The 20045-nt window shown below is 31.7% G+C and overlaps 1 protein-coding gene and 1 long non-coding RNA gene across 2 annotated transcripts; one reads left to right on the top strand and one right to left on the bottom strand.

The window, feature by feature from the left end:
* Positions 1-7007: 7007 nt before the first annotated feature.
* On the top strand, positions 7008-7913 carry LOC145068793 (uncharacterized). Its single transcript, XR_013689127.1, has 2 exons — positions 7008-7133; positions 7586-7913. It is a non-coding gene; the product is annotated as an uncharacterized LOC145068793 (long non-coding RNA).
* A 7001-nt stretch (positions 7914-14914) lies between these two features.
* Positions 14915-15590, bottom strand: LOC145055823 (uncharacterized). The gene is made up of 2 exons (XM_079004177.1): positions 15314-15590; positions 14915-15204 (listed from the first exon to the last, which is right to left on the bottom strand). Exons 1-2 carry the CDS (start codon positions 15588-15590, stop codon positions 14915-14917), a joined length of 567 nt encoding a protein of 188 aa, XP_078860303.1.
* Positions 15591-20045: the final 4455 nt, after the last annotated feature.

Below are 20045 nucleotides of genomic sequence, written 5' to 3'. Positions count from 1 at the left end.
GAATTTTAAAGACCAAAGCTATAAATAATGGAGTAAAATTAGGAATTATATTAATTTTATTTATTGGTTTAAAAAAAAGCTAAAAGAGAATGAATTTTTAAGTCAAAAGCTATAAGTAAGAAGTAAAATTATGAATAACTTTAATTATATTAATTGATTTTGTTTTTTTTTTTTTTTAAATCTAAGCGGAAATATTTTTTGTATTGACGCATGACATCATTAGATAACTTAATACTCTAGAAAAGTGTCATTTGGCACAAAGTCATTTTTATTTATTAGGCAGTGTAAATTTCAATTACAAAATTTAACCAAAAAACTTGGTTTTCAAAATTCAAAATTCATATAGAAAAATATTTTGCTAATTTACAGGGGATATATTCTTAAATGTTAATAACATTATTTATTTACCATTAATTTTAAAGTCAAAGGCTATAAATAAGGGAGTAAAATTAGGAATAATATTAATTATATATAATGATTTCCTTTTTAAAAAAAGTTAAACGTAGATGAATTTTAAACTCAAAAGCTATAGATAGTGGAGTAAAATTTGGAACAATATTAATTATATTTAATAATTATTTAAAAAAAAGCTAAACCCAAATAAATTTTAAAGTCAAAAGCTATAAGTAAAAAGCAAAATTAAGAATAATATTTATTATATTAATTGATTTTGTTTTTTTTTAAATCTAAGCGGAAATAATTTTAGTATTGCCACATGACATCATTAGATAACTAAATATTCTAGAAAAGTGCCATTTGACAAAAAGTCATATTTATTTATTATGTAGTAGAAATTTTAATTGTGAAATTCAACAAAAAAACCTCAGTTTTCAAAATTCAAAATTCAAATAGAAAAATATTTTTCTAATTTATAGGGATATACTCTTAAATGTTAATAACGTAACTTAGTTACCATATATTTTAAAGTAAAAAACTATAAATAAGGGAGTAAAACTAGGAATAATATTAATTATTATATGTAATGATTTTGCTTTTAAAAAAAGTTAAGCATAAATAAATTTTAAACTTAAAATCTATAAATAATGGAGTAAAATTAGGATAATATTAATTATATTTATTGATTTTTTTAAAATCTAAACAAGAACGAATTTTATAATCAAAAGCTATAATAAAAGAGTAAAGTTCGGAATAATATTAATTATATTAATTGATTTCGTTTTTAAAAAAATCTAAGAAGGAATGAGTTTATATTTGCAAGAGGCATTATTAGATAGCTTGATACTTTATAAATGTGACATTCGACACAAAATCATTTTTATTTATTAGGTAGTATAGATTTCAATTATGGAATTTAACAAAAAATCCGGTTTTCAAAATACAAAATTTAAATAGAAAAATATTTGCTAATTTACATGGGATATATTTTTAAATGTTAATAGCATAATTTAGTTATCATATATTTTATAGTCAAAAGCTATAAATAAGGGAGTAATATTAGGAATAATATTAATTATATTTAATGATTTTTTAAAAATAAAAAGTTAAGCATAAATGAATTTTAAAGTCAAAAGCTATAAATATTGGACTAAAATTAATAATAACATTAATTATATTTACTGGTTTTTTTAAAGCTAAACATAAATGAATTTTAAAGTCAAAAGCTATAAATATGGGAGTAAAATTAGGAGATTATAAATTATATTAACTGATTTTGTTTAAAAAAACAATCTAAGCACGAATGAATTTTAACATTGCCACGTAACATCATTAGATAGCTCAATACGCTAGAAATATGTCATTTGATACAAAGTCATTTTTATTTATTAGGTAGTATAGATTCATATACGATTACAAATATATTTGGATTTTTCATCTAAAAATTTAGTTAAAAACAAATTCAATAAAATTTCAAAACAATACTGTGATTTATTTATTTATGAATAGAATCGTCTAAACCAAGTGATAAAAAACATTAAACTTTATTTTTGTTATTTTGAGAGAAAAAATTTTAAAAATCATATTTATATTCCACTAATAAGAATAAAAAAATCTTTTATTTTTTTAGGTAATTACAATCATTATGGAAAGATTTTAGGAAAATTTTGTTTAACTTTAGTATGTTACAATTTAATTTAAGTAAAAAGTTACTAATTTACCCTTATAAAATGATTGGTTCAAAAGTGTTATTGTGTTCTCAACCTTTTTCTGTTATCGTTTTAACATCTCTCACTCTCTTTATCTCTCTCTCTCTCTCTCTCTCTCTCTCTCTATATATATATATATATATATATATATATATATATATATATATATATATATATATATATGTATAAATTACCGTTTTTGCCACCTTAAATCTCTTAGTTGTGTTATGATGTCATTTTCTCAATTCACGTAATGCATGCATTAGTCCGATTAAATTAAAGGGATGATGATTGATAAGGGTAACATAGTTTTGCTTTTGTACACATTTATTCACTTATTTTTTTTGGTACACATAGTTTTGCTCGAGCCGCCACCGTGAGGTGGTGGCTGCCACCATGAGCCGTCGTTGACCTCTACTGCTCGAGGTGGTAGTGGGCGGTGCCCGACTTATTAAACTCCGACTAACCTAAAAGCCTAATCTGGAACCTAGTTGGCACGCAATTCGGTTGGAAACCCTAATTAGGTTTTAGAAAACCCTAATGTCAAGAAACCTTAGTTTTGGAATTGGTCGGGACCCGCATTTTGGACCGTTGGAATTGGAATTTTGAATTATGCCTAACCATTTTGGATGATTGACCTAGTGGAGTGATGAACTTAATGGAATAAGTCCTTAATGGGTTAAGTGTTTTTACTTAACCCTAATCGTCATTTTATGTGAAAACCCTAATCATGTTTGGGCTTTGAGTTGGGCCTTTCTTTTGGGCTTAGGTGTTTGGGTCCTTGTTGGGCCATCTGAAAACAAGTGTATGAACTAGGATTTTTTGGATGGGATTTAGGGTAAGGCCATGTAAGGAGTTTGGGCCCAATTTGGAAAATTAGGCCTTGGTTGATTATTTCGCTTTTGGGCCTCCAGAGTTTGAGCTTGGGCCTTGGTCTTGGACCAAGCTAGGTTAGGGGTAAAATAGTCTTTTTACCCTAAGTATGGATTTAGGGTTATGTATTGGAACCCAATTGTTAATTGGGCGTTGTTTTGTTTTTGACAGTTCGGAAATCTGTCAGCCAGCAGCCAGGGATCGTCTATGTGATTCAGTAGTGCGAGGTGAGTCTGTTCACTGTATTTAGCGGGTCGAAGACACCAATGCTGACCCATAGTATGTTATGCTTAGTATGCTTGTTGTCTTCGTGACTCTTGCATGTGTTATGTATTTTATGTTTACTGAGCAGGGCTCGATGCCATGCGGGGACTGATGAGTATCTTGTATGCTAGTTATCAGCATGTGTTTTTATTAGGGGTGTTCGCGATGTGGTTTATCCTCAAAACCGCAAACCGCACCGCATATGCGATTTGTTATTTCCGGGAACCGCAGACTGCACCGCAAAGGCAATAAACCGCGTTATGCGGTGCGGTTTTGTGCGGACGGTTTTGCGGTTTTTGTGCGGTTTATGCGGTTTCATAAACATAAATATTATATTTAGTTTTAAACATAATAAGTGTGGTGCTTTATATTCTATGAAGAAAATATTAATTTTCTATATAAGCATCTTCTTTATGCATAATATCAAAATATTTTACAATATTTTAAAATTATAATATGAACTTATGGTACGGTAAACACATATTTTTGATATAGTTGGTTTCCCATTTTGACTCATGCTTATCAATCGAAATCTCATAAACATTATTAAGGGTATTAAAAGTGGTAAACATCTAGCGTGTTGTGTGTGTGTGTGTGTATATATATATATATATATATATATATATATATATATATATATATGGTATGTTGCAGTGCGGTTTGAACCGCAGTTTGGTAACTATAAACTGCAAACCGCACCGCATAGTGCGGTTTATGAAAACTACAAGCCGCAAACCACACCACGAGCGTCCAAAACCGCATTATGCGGTGCGGGCGGTTTATGCGGTTTGTGCGGTTTGATGCACACCCCTAGTTTTTATGATTACCGGATACGACCCGATGACCGGTATGTATGCTATTTATCTCTGTGATTTTGGCATGTGTTGTGTGTTATATGTTTATGTGTTTTTATATGTTTGCATGTTATATGTTTATATGTATATCGGGTGGGGCCCGATGTCAGGTGGGGCCTGATGATTTACATATTTGTATACTAGGCGGGGCCCAATGCCTGACGGGGTCCGAAGCCGGGCGGGACCACTATATGTTATTGTATGTTTGGTATGTGGCATGTAGGGGAACTCACTAAGCTCTGTGCTTACGGTTTTCAGTTTATGTTTTAGGTGCTACAGTTTTCAAAAGGAAGAGCCCAGGATGATTGCAGAGCACACACCACATGTTTTCCGCATTTTGTGAATTACGTTGATTTAATGATTTTTTTGCTAAATCTTGACTAGCATGGTTTGTGGAATGATATGTATTAACGATTTATTAATCTAGAATCGAAAATTTTATGTCATTATTTTTGGGATGTTACATGTTTAGGTACTTATGTTTGTCTTTTGTACACATTTAGTCACTTATGTTTTTTAGTGTTCCATTTTTTTTTCAAAAATACCAAGCTCTGTGTTGATTGTTGGAGAAAATTTACCCCTCTATTCTAATCCATCGAACTTTGTCTCATTATGGTAAGGTTTTATGGATCTGTTTTGGTTACCATAAACTTTGGAATCTAGTTTGCTTTGTGGATGAAACTTCTACAAAAATAAGTGGTATAATTCATCAATTATCAATCAAACCAATGAAAAATTATTAGCAATAGAAATTGATACCTAAATATTTTAAGCCAAATGAGCTTACTTTGAGTACACAAATGCTAGCATGTAGAGCCTCAAACTTAGAGACAATGAATTGACCAATTAGCTTTAATCCAAAACCAAGAAAGTCAGACAAACTTCATATGCCTAAATCTTTCATATTTTGGAACGCATATGTTTAAGTTATTAATAAGTGCAAGTTTGGTCTCAATTTTAGGATTTGTCAAAAACAGAAGCTCTATTAACAACTCCTAAACATCATTTGAATAATAAAAACAAACCTTAATTCTAAAAATCAATCATATCTTAAACTTGGTTCGATTAGTGGTCTTCTTGTTCTACCCCTATGAGGATAAGGGTACTTAGATGACCCTCCAAGAACTGGTTGTACATCATCTATGTCATAATCAAGATCTACCAAATCATTATAAAATTCATAATCATAAACCTTGTCATATTCTTTAAACTCCCTGGATCCATTACCTCTCGATATAACCAATTCTTTTTATATATATAGACTAAGTAACTTGGATTTTTTCAAATGAACACATGAAAATATGAACTCTTGTTTTTTACTAGATGATCACATTAACTCGATTCTTGAACTTCTAGAAGAATCAAACACATGATGAGTGACTAAATGTGTATAAAAACAAAACACAAGTGACTAAATATATACAAAAACAAAACATAAGCGACTAAATGTGTACAAAATCAAAACATCGTTGACCTAAAAACATACATCAGTCGATCATAATGATATTTTGTGAATAATCCAAACAAGTTCGATAGTCGTATATGTACAAGAAAACACATAAGTGACTAAATGTGTACAAAAACAAAACTACTAAACAATTCATTAACTATAAATTAAAAGAAAGTAGTGTGTGTGTATATATATATATATATATATATATATATATATATATATATATATATATATATATATATATATATTGTAAAAGACTAATGCGTTGTTTGCTAACCCTCTTAGTCGTTCCATTAAGAGGCGACCTATTAATCAACATTAATAACGTCTGATAAGCACATTTTTAACTTTGATTAAATAAGATGGTCTAATTTTCCACCACTATCCTCGTAAACTCAACATCACTTAAACACTTTTCATAACTCTAATTAGGTAGATTGTTCAAAGTAGTATGTGTAGATTAATATTTGTAAGAAGTACATAGAATCAATATTAAATTTTCATTTGGAAACTATTACTTTGACCCATTTATCAAAATAGTTTTTTTCCTTATATTTCTTTTTTGTAAGAATGCCGCCTCTCACACAATAGCTATCGACGACACCCTCTTCCTTCCTCTGACACATGCATTCCCATGTCCCATATCTAGAACATTGCGATCTTGAACTTTCGTCACCTTTTTCTCTGTTGAATATCGTGACCCCAAATCTTATAACATGCATGTTTATCTTTCTCTACATATGACTGCTGATATCTCTTGATACTATTTCCTTTTAAAAAAAAATCATTTCCACCAAGTTGCATACCGAAGATCAAGTTCTGGGTTTTAGTATTTATTTATTTTCTTTTGTGTGTTGTTGTTGTTGTTGTTGAGAGAGATGGATCTCGATAAAGTATGAGAATAAATTAAACTAAAACGTAAAGTTGCTTACATTTTTAGGGGATAATTTGTTTCTCTTTAATTGCTTCTTGTATTGTTAAATTAACAAATAGCCAATGAATATAGTAGCTACATCGTGAAGATGAAATGAGTGAAATACTTGTTTGTCTTGTTAATAATTAAGTAAAATGAAGACATGCATTTTTGGTAATAAATAAAAAATAAACTTTATATAATTATTATTATTTACATTATTGTTATTTATAATATTCTTTTAGTAATAATAATAATAATAATAATAAATCAAATAGATTAAATAATATTAAAAAAAACAATAAAAAATAAAATAGAATAAAGAAAAAAAACAACTAAAAACAAAAACTAAAAAATATTCAATTAATAATGAAACTGATATTTATAGAATTACCATATTTAATTTTTCATAAATAAATTAAAAACTATTAATTTTGGAAATATCTGCTTTAAATTATATAACCGTTTGGAACTTGAAATGGAAAGGGATAGGTCTGTGGCGTTATATATATAGATACGTTCTTCACTCGTCCCGATATCAACAAACCAAACCCAATTACCGATAGCCTAACTCCCTACCCAAACATCGCCGTCCTTCGCCGGAGATTATACAAAACCATCGTTTCAGAATCAGATACACATAAACACTCCATGAAATTATCAACATCTCTGTAAGCTTTCATTCTTATTGTTTTTTCTATTCTTTATTTTGTTTTATATGAGTTCTGTAGGGTTTTTCGCTGGCTGGTTGTCCACAATTACAGTTAGTTAACACATTAGGGTTTCGATTCAATTACAGTTTGTGCAGAGCTATCGTTTCCAGTACTTAGATTTCAATGTTTAAATAAAAGCTGGATTAGGGGTTTTTGTGGTTTTGTTTTGGATTGTAAAATATTGGTCAAATTTGGTATTATTGGTTTTACAAATTTCTACTCTAGTACGATTTCAGATCTTAATTAACAGCATTTTTGAAAAGATTTATGGTATCATTAAAGCAAATACTCTACTAAACATAGCAAAGGCTTAGGATATTCCATAAAGGTAGAGTTTAGATTAACTATTAATACTTTTGTTTATTATTAATTCATAGTGAATCTAATTTTCATTCTTTTTGGTGACACAGAATGTGCATCTGTCTGAAACAAACGCCCCTCAAGAGAAATGGTTTTGCAAGCATCACAAAAACACTCTATGAAATGTGTGGTACAACATTTAGGAGTTGATCTAATAGATTAGATAGCAAAATGTTGTATTCGCATTGTTTATAATCCAGATAAATGCGATCTTGTTGCATCTGCTGTATGCAACAAGATAACATGTATCTAGCACATGCAACAAGGTCACATTTATCAGGATTATATACAATCTGAATGCAATGTATTGCTATCTACTCTATTGTATCACCTTCTAAAACTCTATTCACTACAAAACTTTGCTACAACCATATCAAATCCTGGAATCCTGTTTAAATAGCTTTGGTGTATAAAGAGCGTATGATTTCAACACAAAAGGCTTCAGAGACTAACCAAACCAAACTGTTATTGGTTATGACGAGGTAATTATAATTGTAGTAAATTACATTTTTGGTCCCTGAGTTTGTTTGATATTTTCCTTGGTTCCTAAAGGAGTCAGGTTGCAATTTTGGTTCTTATATTACTATTTTACAATGATTTTGGTCCCAGGTTGTCTAAGTTAACAACCTAGATGTTATTTTTTTTTGAAATTAACCATTGTGCCATTGGACCAAAACTGAAAAAACAGTATACCACATGGATCAAATTTATAATTTTCTTTTATTCACCAAAACACCTTGCGGTTGGTGCATATATAACGTTGTTAAAATAAGAAGTTTTTATCAAAATAATATATTTTAAAATTGTATGTGTGTTTTGTCCGGATATAACTTTGTTAAATAGATAATATATACATACAACATGCCATAAATAAGAACCACAATAGAAGTTATTTTAATTTACTAACTAAGAAGTAAGAACATGTTTACAAAGATAACTAAGAAGTACATGCTCTGGTATCAATTATTATCATGTAAACCATCTTCTTTTGGTGGCTATTTGATAGGATAACCGGAGCAGTGTGCAAGGTATTAAACCAAATTTTACTTTGCTTATAACTCAATTTACATGCAAAATGTCTAATAGGGTAATAGTGGAAAAGCCTTTCCATATTGTTTCATGTGATTGAATCAATGTTATTTGGAAGCGATGAATGAGAACATATGGGTTGTTTCTTTTTGTATCCCATTATGTGTTTGTGAGGGTAAAGTTAACAAATATGTAAATATAATTTTAACCTAGTATTCGGGGAGTACTTAGATACAGTAAATTATAAAGCAATTAATTTTGGGAAAATTATCTATATAGTATATATCATAAGTTAATTAAAATTTATAACAAAATAGGTAAATATTATAAGTTCATTAAAAGTTAAAGTGTTAAACTACTCAAAAATTAAGATTCATTTGTTAATATTAGAGTAATAAAGTAATCATCTAAACTTCGTCTTTCAAGTTAGCTCCGTGTTGTTCATTGATGTTAAATCCATCCGATTCATATTCAACTTCTTCATTCATTTCCCCTTCATCCTCGGACACAAATTCTTTCTCATCAAGTTCTCTCTATCTAGAACTTCCTCGATTTTTGTAAAGAATCATCATCTCCTATGTCTTCACTGATCGCATAAACTTCATCAACGATATCACATTCAACAATCCAATCTTGAGCCTTACTTACATCATTCACGTTTACTACATCCATATCCTTTGTTTTTTTGTTTTTTTTTTTGTGTTTTTTTCCATCAAATTTGCATTAAATTGCACAAAATCAAAATTGTTCAATTTAGTCGTCTTTAGTCTATTTATTTTCTTTGTATGTGTCTATACAATAAAATTAAAAAAAAACATTTAATAAATAATTAAATATATGATTTCTTAAATTGAATTATATAACAATTATAGACTTCTAGAAAAAAAATAGTTAATTACTAACCCCTCCAAAAGTGCTCCATTTTCTTTCACATCCGGACAAACTAGTTGGTGAAAGGAATTGAAGCACTTTTGAAGGGTTAATAATTAACTATTTTTTTACTAGAAGTGTATAGTTATTATATAATTCAATTTAACAAATCATATATTTAATTATTTTTTACATGTTTTTTTTTAGTTTTATTGTGTAGGTATATACAAAGAAAAGAAATAGACTAGAAACGACTAAATTGAATAATTTTTTTGTGCAATTAATGCAAATTTGATGGAAAAAAACAAAAAAAAGAAAAAACAAAGGATATGGAGTTACTAAAAGCGAATGATGCAAGTGAGGGTGCAGATTAGATTTGTTGAATATGATATCACTGATGAAGTTGATGCGATCAGCGAAGACCTCAGAGATGAATCTTTACATAATTGAAGAAGATCTAGAGAGAACTTATGCAGAAGAATTTGTGTTTGAGGATGAAGGGGAAGTGAATGAAGAAGTTGAATATGAATCGGATGGATTTAACATCAATGAACAACACGGAGCTAACTTGGAAGACGAAGATTAGATGATTACTTCATTACTCTAATATTAACAAATAAATATCAATTTTTGAGTAGTTTAACACTTTAACTTTTAATGAACTTATGATATTCACCTATTTTCTTATAAATTTTAATTAACTTATGATATTTTCTATATAGATAACTTCCCCAAAATTAATTGTTTTATAATTTACTGTATCCGAGTACTTCCCGCCTAAACCAAATACTCGCTACTCGCCCGTCGACTGCTCTGGGACCGCCTAATGACTTTTGCAACACTGATTTATAACATTATTCTTTCACATGACATTGTACTTTCAAAACCCAAGTAATTAAGACATTGTATTTTTTCATATATATATTTTAATAGAACATTGTATTTTTTTTTTTAGTTATTTTGTAATAATATATTGTACATTAACCAATTATTACTTTGTACTTTTCATTGTAACATTTTACTTTCAAAATCCAACATATGAAGACATTGTGCTTCTATTTTTATTTCTGTTACAATATTTTTCTTTAAAAATTCAGATTTAACTAGATTTGGATACCAACAATAACATTATAGTTTAAATTGTTTTTGTTCTGTTAAGATACTGCATTTGATATAGACATTGTATATTGAAAATGTAACAACTTATAGCATTATACTCTTAAAAATAAAACCTATTAAGATATTGAACATTCAAAACTTGTTCCAGTTAAGACATTGCATTTTGAAAGTCAAAAATCTAAACCATTTATAGCATTACAGTTTCAACATCAAACCTATTAAGATATTGTATTTCCAAATTTTAAGATTGTTTGATTTTGTTTACCAATTATAGCATTAAACTTTCAACTCTTTTTCTCATTAAGACATTGAACTTCGGAAACTTGTTTGACTTTTATGCTTTTCTTTTTCTGTCAAGACATTGTTTTTTATTTATTTATTTATTTTTTGTTCGTTTTTTTGTCCTTTTGAAATCGAACTTTTTTTTTTTTTGAAATCTGAAACTTGTTTGAATTTGGTTACCGGTTATAGCATTATATAGTTTTAACTTTTAATTTCTTTTATATTAAGACATTTAATTTGAAAATCTAACAAAATAGATTATCATATGGTACTTTCATCATCATAATGTACTTTGCTTTTATGATTTTTAATCTAGGTGTGAGACACGTGTATTACACGTGTTTATTAAAAAAAATATTGTTTATGATATTATCAATGTAATTGAAGACAAAGATACATTTGGAAATAAACTATATATTGATATTGGTCAATGTTTCACTCATAAATTAAAAATCATTTTGCAACAGTCAACAAAATGGATACAAACATGAAATATGTAGGTACTTGAATATAATTGAGTTTGACAGAAAACTATTTTTATTGATCTAGATTTTTGGAATTCATTTGTTTTTTGGTTAAATTTGTATGTTCATTGATTTTGTTTGGTTTTGGGAATGGGTTTTTTAACTTGAAAAATTGGTGGATGATTGTTTGGTATAATCGACCGATTCTCCATATAAGTCAAACCACATTCCTTTCCATCGATTCTAATCAAATCACTCCCTAAAACCTCTCTCCACATATCTTTGAATGGATTATAATCGACAGATTCTCCATATAATAATTTTGAAATAATTAATATGGGTAGGTTGCATTGAACTCAAATGCTATCTATTTATTACTTCAAAACATGATAAAGTTATCATGGGCAACAATTTACTACTTATCAGGGTTAGATCCTCTAGATGAGTCGGAAAAATGAATTTATTAATTATTGGCATTTCAATCATTAAAAAAATGAAGTCTTTTTGAGATGGAGGAAGTAGAAATTAATAAAAGTATATAGTTTTGAGGATAATATAGGCATCTACACAACCACATGTTCCATGATTGCCAATATAACTTTCTAATCTTTTCATGTAATTGTGTAATTGAAGATTCATTTGCTCTAAATGCAACATCATCAATATCGATAAATAAGACCATACTTTAGATGGACTGAATATTATTGGCATAATTCTTGGAAATTGGAATGAATACCAGGTTTTGAAATGAAATACCTGCACAAAACCACCTGAACGAAAACCATAAAGTAGTTTTTCTAAAGGTTCATTGTGTAATATAATAATATAATGTTTCTATAAAAAATGCAGAAAGAAAAGATAATATGGTAGAAATGTGACTTGTTATAAAGTAGTTTTTTTAGTAGGGGCAAAATAATCAATTTTTGTATTTCTACATAATGTAGTTATCATGGTGTTTCCATTTTGATAATGAAAGTAATTATATGTGTCACAAAGATATGAAAATATTCAAAAATTAAATATAAAGTTAATGAAAGCCTCGTATTTGGATATTGTTTATTTCGATTATTTTTATAAACAAACAAAATCAAGTTAAATTTAAGATCATGATGAAAGAAAACAAATACAAATATAAATATTGTAAAAGAGATACATGTAACATGTTCTTTGATTTTTCATGTAGTATGTGCGAGTTAGATGTATGTAAATAAGACATACAAAATGACTTATATGTTTAGTTCTAAATTGAAAAATGGAAATTTCAAAATCGAAATAAGAACAAACATATATAAATTAATGAAGTAGCACGACAGACTCTAGTTTCTCCTTCCTTTACAAACCCTTTTGGAATCTTCATGTACACTTCTTCGTCTAAGTCTCCATGTAAGAACGCATTGTTGACGTCCAGTTGATGGATGATCCAGTTTTTCTTGGTTGCAACGGCTAATAGACTTCGAACAGTGACAAGCTTGGCAACCGGAGCAAAAGTTTCATGATAGTCTATTCCTTCCATTTGTGTGAAACCCTTTGCAACGAGTTTGGATTTGTATCTTTCAACCTCTCCATTGGATTTGAACTTTGTCTTGTAAACCCATTTTGAGTCTATAGGTCGCTTTCCTTTTGGCAATTCTTCTAAAGTCCACGTCCTATTCTTTTCAAGAGCCTTTATTTCTTGATGCATGACATCCCGCCATTTCTCATCCTGTGCAGCTTGTTCAAAACAACTTGGTTCTTGATTAGAACTTATTGCCGTTAAAAAAGCTTTGTGAGAATGAGAAAATTTATCATAAGAAACGAAATGAGAAATGGGGTGTATCGTCGAGTTTGCTTGACTAGAGTCGGGTTGTGAGTTGGTGACCGAAGGGGGAAGGTTCACCACATATTCATTGAGACGAGTCGGTTGTATTTGTATCCTTTTGCTTTTTGGTTCCGGTTCATTGTGAGGAATGGCGTGATCTTCTTGGATTTCTTGATCCAAAATGGGGTTTCCATTTTCAAAGGAATCATCCTCATGTTGAGCATTGTTTTCTTCTTCAGTTCTTGTATCATCAGATGTGGTGCTAGGACAATCTTGTGAAGGATCATCAAAACAATTGTTTCTTTCACCACCGTCCAAGTCGGAGTTAGTGGAATCAAAATGAACTTTGGTTGGTTCTCTTTGCTGCAATCAAAGCTTCCGGAAATGTGCTTGAAGGGAAAATTGTCTTCAAGAAATAATACGTCACGACTCACAATGATTTTTTTTACTTTCAATGTCATAAATTTTGTATCCCTTTGTTCCTTGCGGGTAACCTAAAAAAACTCCGGGTTTCCCTTTTCCTTCAAATTTGTCTCCTCCGGTGTTGGTGTTTTTAAAATAAGCTAAGCATCCAAAGACTCTCAAATGCTCATAATTAGGTTCTTCATTCCAAACAAGTTCGTAAGGGGTCTTGTTTTCAATTACCTTCGATGGGAGTCGATTTATTATGTATGTAGTGGTTAAAATACATTCTACCCAAAATCTTTTTGGAATATTTTCCTCGAAGCGTAAGGCACGTGCTGTCTCGAGCAAGTGTCTGTGTTTCCTTTCCACAACCCCGTTTTGTTGAGGGGTGTGGGGGCAAATAGTTTCTAACAAAATTTCGTTTTTCTCATAAAAGGCGATCATGGCGTTTGATGTGAATTTCCCACCGTTATCACACCTAACCCTTTTTATTCGTTTTTCAAATTGAACCTCAACCAGCTTATGAAAATTCATTAGGCATTGACTAGCATTGCTCTTGTGTTTTATTAAGAAAACCCACACTGATAGCCTCCCTAAATATCACAATGGATAAGTTCAAAACAACGATTGGTTTTAATATAACTCTTCGGAAAAGGGTTACGAACATGTTTGGCCTTAGCACACGAATCACAAAAGACATTGCTAAGTTTACTAGAATTATTTTTAAAGAGATTGACATTGGAGAGATTATCCCTTGAAGTATGTCCTAATCTTTTATGCCATGTATCCGTGGTGACGATCATCGCTTGTCTTCCTTTCTTGAACATGTCCATGAGATACAACCCCCCTTGGCACCTACCCGATCCAATCAAGCTTCTTGTTTGAAGCCCCCGCATGACAAAAAAGGTAGGGAAAAAGGTTACAACACATTTGAGATCTTTTCAAAATTTGCTAACAGAAAGGAGGTTATGTTTAAAATTAGGGATATAAAGAACCCCTTTTAATTTTTCTCCCTCTGGCAACAAAAAAATCACCCTTTCCCTCAACAGGAATGGTATCGCCATTTGGTATGACGACAGTAGCTTCATTTGAGATTCCCTTCTTATTTTTAAGAAGGTTGGATTTGTAAATTATGTTTTCGGTGCAACCTGTGTCAACAACCCATACATCGTTCCTATTACCTGTCATATTGGCCTCGGGTTTTGTCTCACCATTGTTGCTCAAACTCGAAAAGAACTTCATAAACTCGTGGTATTGTTCTTCATTTAATCCGGGTATGGAGCTTGCTTGGGTGTTAACACATGCAGCTTTTGGTTTTGTCTTGTCGTCTCTTTTCCCGGGCCACCAACGGGATAACCAACTAGTTTGAAACACCTTTCTTGTTTGTGCCCGTTCCTTCCACAAAAGTGCATTCATCGTCTTGCTTGTTTTCTTTTTTCTTGTTTGGCCGTGTGCTTCCCTTTCGCTGGTATGAAATCACATTTATGGAAGGCTTTGAATGCAACTGGTTCTGGAGTGGCTTGGTTCTCAAGCGATATGTCCCTTTGTCTTTCATCTTCTGCCACCATGTGATAAGCCGTCCCTAGAGTAGGAACGGGTTTTGTTGCTAAGATTTGGGTCCTGATAACATTGAAATCGTTGTCTAGGCCCATAAGAAACTTATAAAGTTGTTGTTTCTCAAGATGAGCGGTGATTTTCTTTCCTAGTTCACATGTACATTTGTTACATGAACAACATGGAAAAGCAAAAATTGAATGAGATTCATCCCATAATGACCTGAGACGGGGTGTAGTAGGTCGAAACGCTGTTGCCCTCTTGACATGTAGCGGCGATCTTCTGCTTTAGTTCATAAGCACTTGGTGCACTTTCTTTCCCAAATCTTTCTTTCAGGTCTGACCAAATCTCTAATGATGTGTTGGCGTATTTCACGCTGTCACGTATACCTTTCTCCACGGCTGTGGTAAGCCACCCCTTTATCATTGCATCGCACCTCATCCATGGTTTGTATTCTGGAGACGAAATCTCTGGTTTCTTCAAGGTTCCATCAATGAAATCTGTTTTGTTTTTGGCAAAGAGAAAATTGGTCATCTCTCGTACAGTCGTACCCAATCGTTGTAGTTTCCATCTGTAAGAACCTAATTTACAGAAGGTTGCTTAGGAGAATCTGAAGGATGTAGGTAGTATGGCGATGAGAAATCGATGGTGCTAGATCCACCTTTGTCACCTTCGTTTCCGGTCATGATGCTGGGATCAATTGATTTTAAAACCACTTTGATACCATCTAGAAATCAATGGTGACACAGAACAGGAGAATAAAGTTTTTTTTTGATTGATTTTTCATTCAACGATTACAACCAGAGAGACAAAATAAATAAGCTAAGCAAACACAAAAAAAGGAAAGAAGATAATTGATTGACCAATATTTAGGGAGTGAATATATGGACGAAAATAGAGAATCCCATAGTAGCAGCCACCTGATGGCCTAATACCTCTTAACAGTATGAATCTTATTTTCAACAAACAAATAGTATGTTTGACATATATACCCAAAACAGAACCAAGAGGGAAAAAAACACCGGACTTTGAGAAAAAATGGAGTTAGCATAACATTAGTTTTATACATTTTTAGTTGACTTTAATAGTCAATATCAATAACATTAATCATAGACACATACATACATACAACAGCAAAAATTGTGAGAAGATAGATATTATAGGGATTTTGTTTTTTCTTTGAAGCAATTTATCATTAACACATGCAGTGCAACATATGACATATCTTGTTGACTTTTCTTTTATTAGGTGACATTATTCAAGGCTGGGCGAGGTCCAAGAACAACCTTGAAGAGGCACTCAAAATTGCAGATAGATACAAAATAATGTTCTATGTTTGCTAGGTTTAATTTCTTCAATTTTTTTTCTTCTGTTTAGTGGTGTTTTGACTAAAGTTTGTAGTTAATGTTGATGTGATAATATGTTGAATTTTCTTTTTGGAACATAAATTTGGGTTACCATGTAATTATCATTAAGTTTGGAAAGGTTAAAAAATGGTTTAAATTGTGATGAGAAAATGCATAATGTGTAGTTGTTAAACCTTTGGTAGTGTGTAGTAGGGATGAGATTTAGAACTGGAAAATCGGACCGGAACCGTAATATATAGAACCGGTTCCGGTTCTAGGTTTAAAATTTGGCTTTATCCGGGTTCCGGGTAATCCGGGTTTAGGTCCATCGGGTCCGGGTAAACCGGGTTTAAAAAACGGATCCGGTGTTAGAAACCGGAACTATTTTTAGGGCCGGAACCGGTTTTTGCGAAACGTTTAAAAGATATATATCTCATTCGTTTCAACTTCGATTGACATGCGATTTTTTCCAAGATGTAGTTTAGAGCTTGTACATGATTTTAGACTATAAATTTGCTATTTTTAGTTTTATATTTGTTGACTTATAGTCCCCCCAAAGTCGAGATATCAAAGCTGAAAATTTTTAGTTTTTCAGTTTTTTTGTATTCTGTGAAAGTTTTTAAAACATGCATATCTAATTTATTTGACGTAGGATTGACATGTGGTTTTTCCACTTGTAGTTTAGAGTTTGTACATGAGTTTAGACTATAATTTTGTCATTTTTTGTGTAATATTCAATGATTTACAGTCCCCCAAAATCGGGATATCAAAACTGAAAATTTCCAACTTTCCAGTTATTTGTTTTTGTACTTTGTATTCTGCGAAAATGTTAACACATTCATATCTCATTCGTTTAAATTCGGATTGACATGCGGTTTTTTCCTGAGTGTATTTTAGAATTTGTATATGATTTTAGACTATAATTTTGTCAAGTTTGGTTTCATATTCAATGTGTTACAGTCCCCTAAAGTTGGGATATCAATATGAAAATTTTCAAAGTTCAACCCACTAAGTTAGACATGAGCAAACGGACCGGCCCGACCCGGACCCGAACCGGGAACCGGCTTAGGCCAAAATCAAGAACCGAACCGGCTTGGGGTTTCTACCAGTTCCGGGTCCGGGTCCGGTTTTTGTCGGGTTTTTAATTTTGGAACCGGTCTGATTTGACATGCTTTCTTGAGGGGCTTGTAACTCATTCAATTTTTAACCAAATCAAGCGTTTTTATAGTCTAAACTTAACTATAACTTGTAGGAAAAAGATTCAGGTCAAAAAAACTTAAATTGAGTCAGTTATGCACATTTGAACAACAAAGTCGGATTACGTTTAATTGTTGTAACATAAAAAAATTCTGATTTGACACCCTTCCTTGCGGGGCTTGTAACTCATTCAATTTTTAGCCAAATCAAGTGTTTTTATTGTCTAAACTTAACTACAAATCCTAATCTACATGTAGGAAAAATATTCATGTCAAAAAAAGTTAAATTGAGTAAGTTATGCACATTTGAACAACAAAGTCAGATTACATTTAATTGCTGAAACATAAAAAAAATTCTGATTTGATACCCTTCTTTGCGGGGCTTGTAACTCATTCAATTTTTAACCAAATCAAGTGTTTTTATAGTCAAAACTTAATTACAAATCCTAATATACATGTAGGAAAAAGATTCAGGTCAAAAAAAGTTAAATTGAGTAAGTTATGCACATTTGAACAACAAAGTCAGATTACATTTAATTCCTGAAACATAAAAATATTTCTGATTTGACACCCTTCTTTGCGAGGTTTGTAAATCATTCAAATTTTAACCAAATCAAACATTTTTATAGTATAAACTTAACTACAAATCCTAATATACATGTAGGAAAAAGATTCAGGTCAAAACAAGTTAATTGAGTGAGTTATACACATTTGAAAAACAAAGTCAGATTACATTTAATTGCTGAAACATAAAAATATTTTGATTTGATACCCTTCCTTGCGGGACTTGTAACTCATTCAATTTTTAATCAAATCAAGCGTTTTTATAGTCTAAAGTTAAGTACAAATCATAATCTACATGTAGGAAAAAGATTCAGGTCAAAAAAAGTTAAATTGAGTGAGTTATGCAACATTCAAAATTTGAGTGAGTTATCCGGTCCGGTCCCGGTTTTGGGCCGGTTCCAACGACCGATTCTTATCGGGTCCCGGTTCCAAAAATTGACGAGATTATAGTACCGGTCCCGACCCGACCGGTTCCATCAAGTTTCGGTTTCGGGACCGGTTCCGGTCGGTTCCCCGGTCCATATGCTCATCCCTACACTAAGTAGTAAGTAATTACCATTACATTCCGGTTTTTCCGGTTCTAAATCCATTTTATCCGGTTCCAACCTACTCACTTTGTTGTTTCTGGGTTTTCCGGTTCTAGACCCACTTTACCCGGTACCGTACCCGGAACCGATTCCTATATACCGGTCCGATTTTCGGTTCTATAAAATCCCGTTAAGCGGTTTCGGGTTTTCCGGGTCCGGGTCCATCCGGTCCGGGTTTGGACCCACTTTCATCCCTAGTGTGTAGAGTAAAATTATTCAGAAACCAAAACAGAACCAAACTGCATCACCATAAAACAACACCAAGATAGACAACAATCATACATTACCAAAACAAAAACAACAAACATTAATTACTTGATCAACAACAAACATTCATCAGCAAATCAAAAACAAATAACATGCAACAACCTTCAATGTCATCATCCATATTATACATCCATTGTTGGTCGAATGGGTTGAGACCATGGGCTTAATGTCGCGGGTCGACCCATCGGTGTTTTGGAGTGCTGTCCAAGATACGCGTTATATAGAAAGTTTCCTAATTCTTTGTTTAGGAATTGTAATCCAATATGAATTTTAGATCTATATATGTATGCGTTGATCATGTATAGAGGTAGGTCAATTGTTAGAGTTTTTGTGATACTGAATTTCTCTAATACAATCAAAGTGTTAGTTTGGTTGATATAATCCTTTAATTGGTATCAGAGCCACAACCTCTTACTCCCGATCAATTGATTTTTTCAAGTCGGCAAAATCTTTTCTTCTTATGCAAAACTGTTGCTTTTCCTCCAAGTATTTAATACCCTAATTATTTATCAATTGTTTCCTGGATCAAGAACACGTTTTGAAGAAAACAATTGTTTTCTTGAGGTCCAATTAAAGAAAAAGCATCTGGTCCTATTGGTCGTCGTTTCCATTTTCTTAATTGGAATCATTATTTTATTGCTCATCCGTTGAAGAAGGTGTGTGGTTTGTTGTTGATTATTCATGGCAGGAGACGGAGCGAATCTGCCCGTGAAGGAGGCACACTCGATCTCGTTTCAATTTCCGCAGCAGACGCCATTAAACTACACGATATGGAACATGCGTATGAAAGTTTTACTCGGCATTCACGGCGTGTGGGACGTGGTTGATCCGGGTTCAACGGATGCAAAGAGAAACAATATCGTGATGGGATTATTGTTTCAATCAATACCGGAAGATTTAATCTTGCGAATCGGGAATCTCGCCACTGCTAAGGAGATATGGGATGCAATCAAATCTCGGAACATGGGTGCGGATTGAGTGAAGGAAGCGCGTTTGCAAACATTGACTTCGGAATTCGAAAGTTTGAAG

This window comes from Lactuca serriola, chromosome 1, assembly GCF_051521515.1.
Source record: "Lactuca serriola cultivar US96UC23 chromosome 1, Lser_US96UC23_V15, whole genome shotgun sequence".
NCBI classification, from domain to species: domain Eukaryota; kingdom Viridiplantae; phylum Streptophyta; class Magnoliopsida; order Asterales; family Asteraceae; genus Lactuca; species Lactuca serriola.
The sequence above is the reverse complement of the archived record's forward strand: the minus strand, read 5'-3'. Positions and strand labels throughout refer to the sequence as shown.

Coding starts and splice junctions, on each gene's coding strand:
- LOC145055823 (XM_079004177.1), bottom strand. CDS start 15,590: ATGACCAATTTTCTCTTTGCCAAAAACAAAACAGATTTCATTGATGGA. Junction 15,205..15,313: donor CGCCGCTACATGTCAAGAGG/GCAACAGCGTTT, acceptor CATGTGAACTAG/GAAAGAAAATCACCGCTCAT.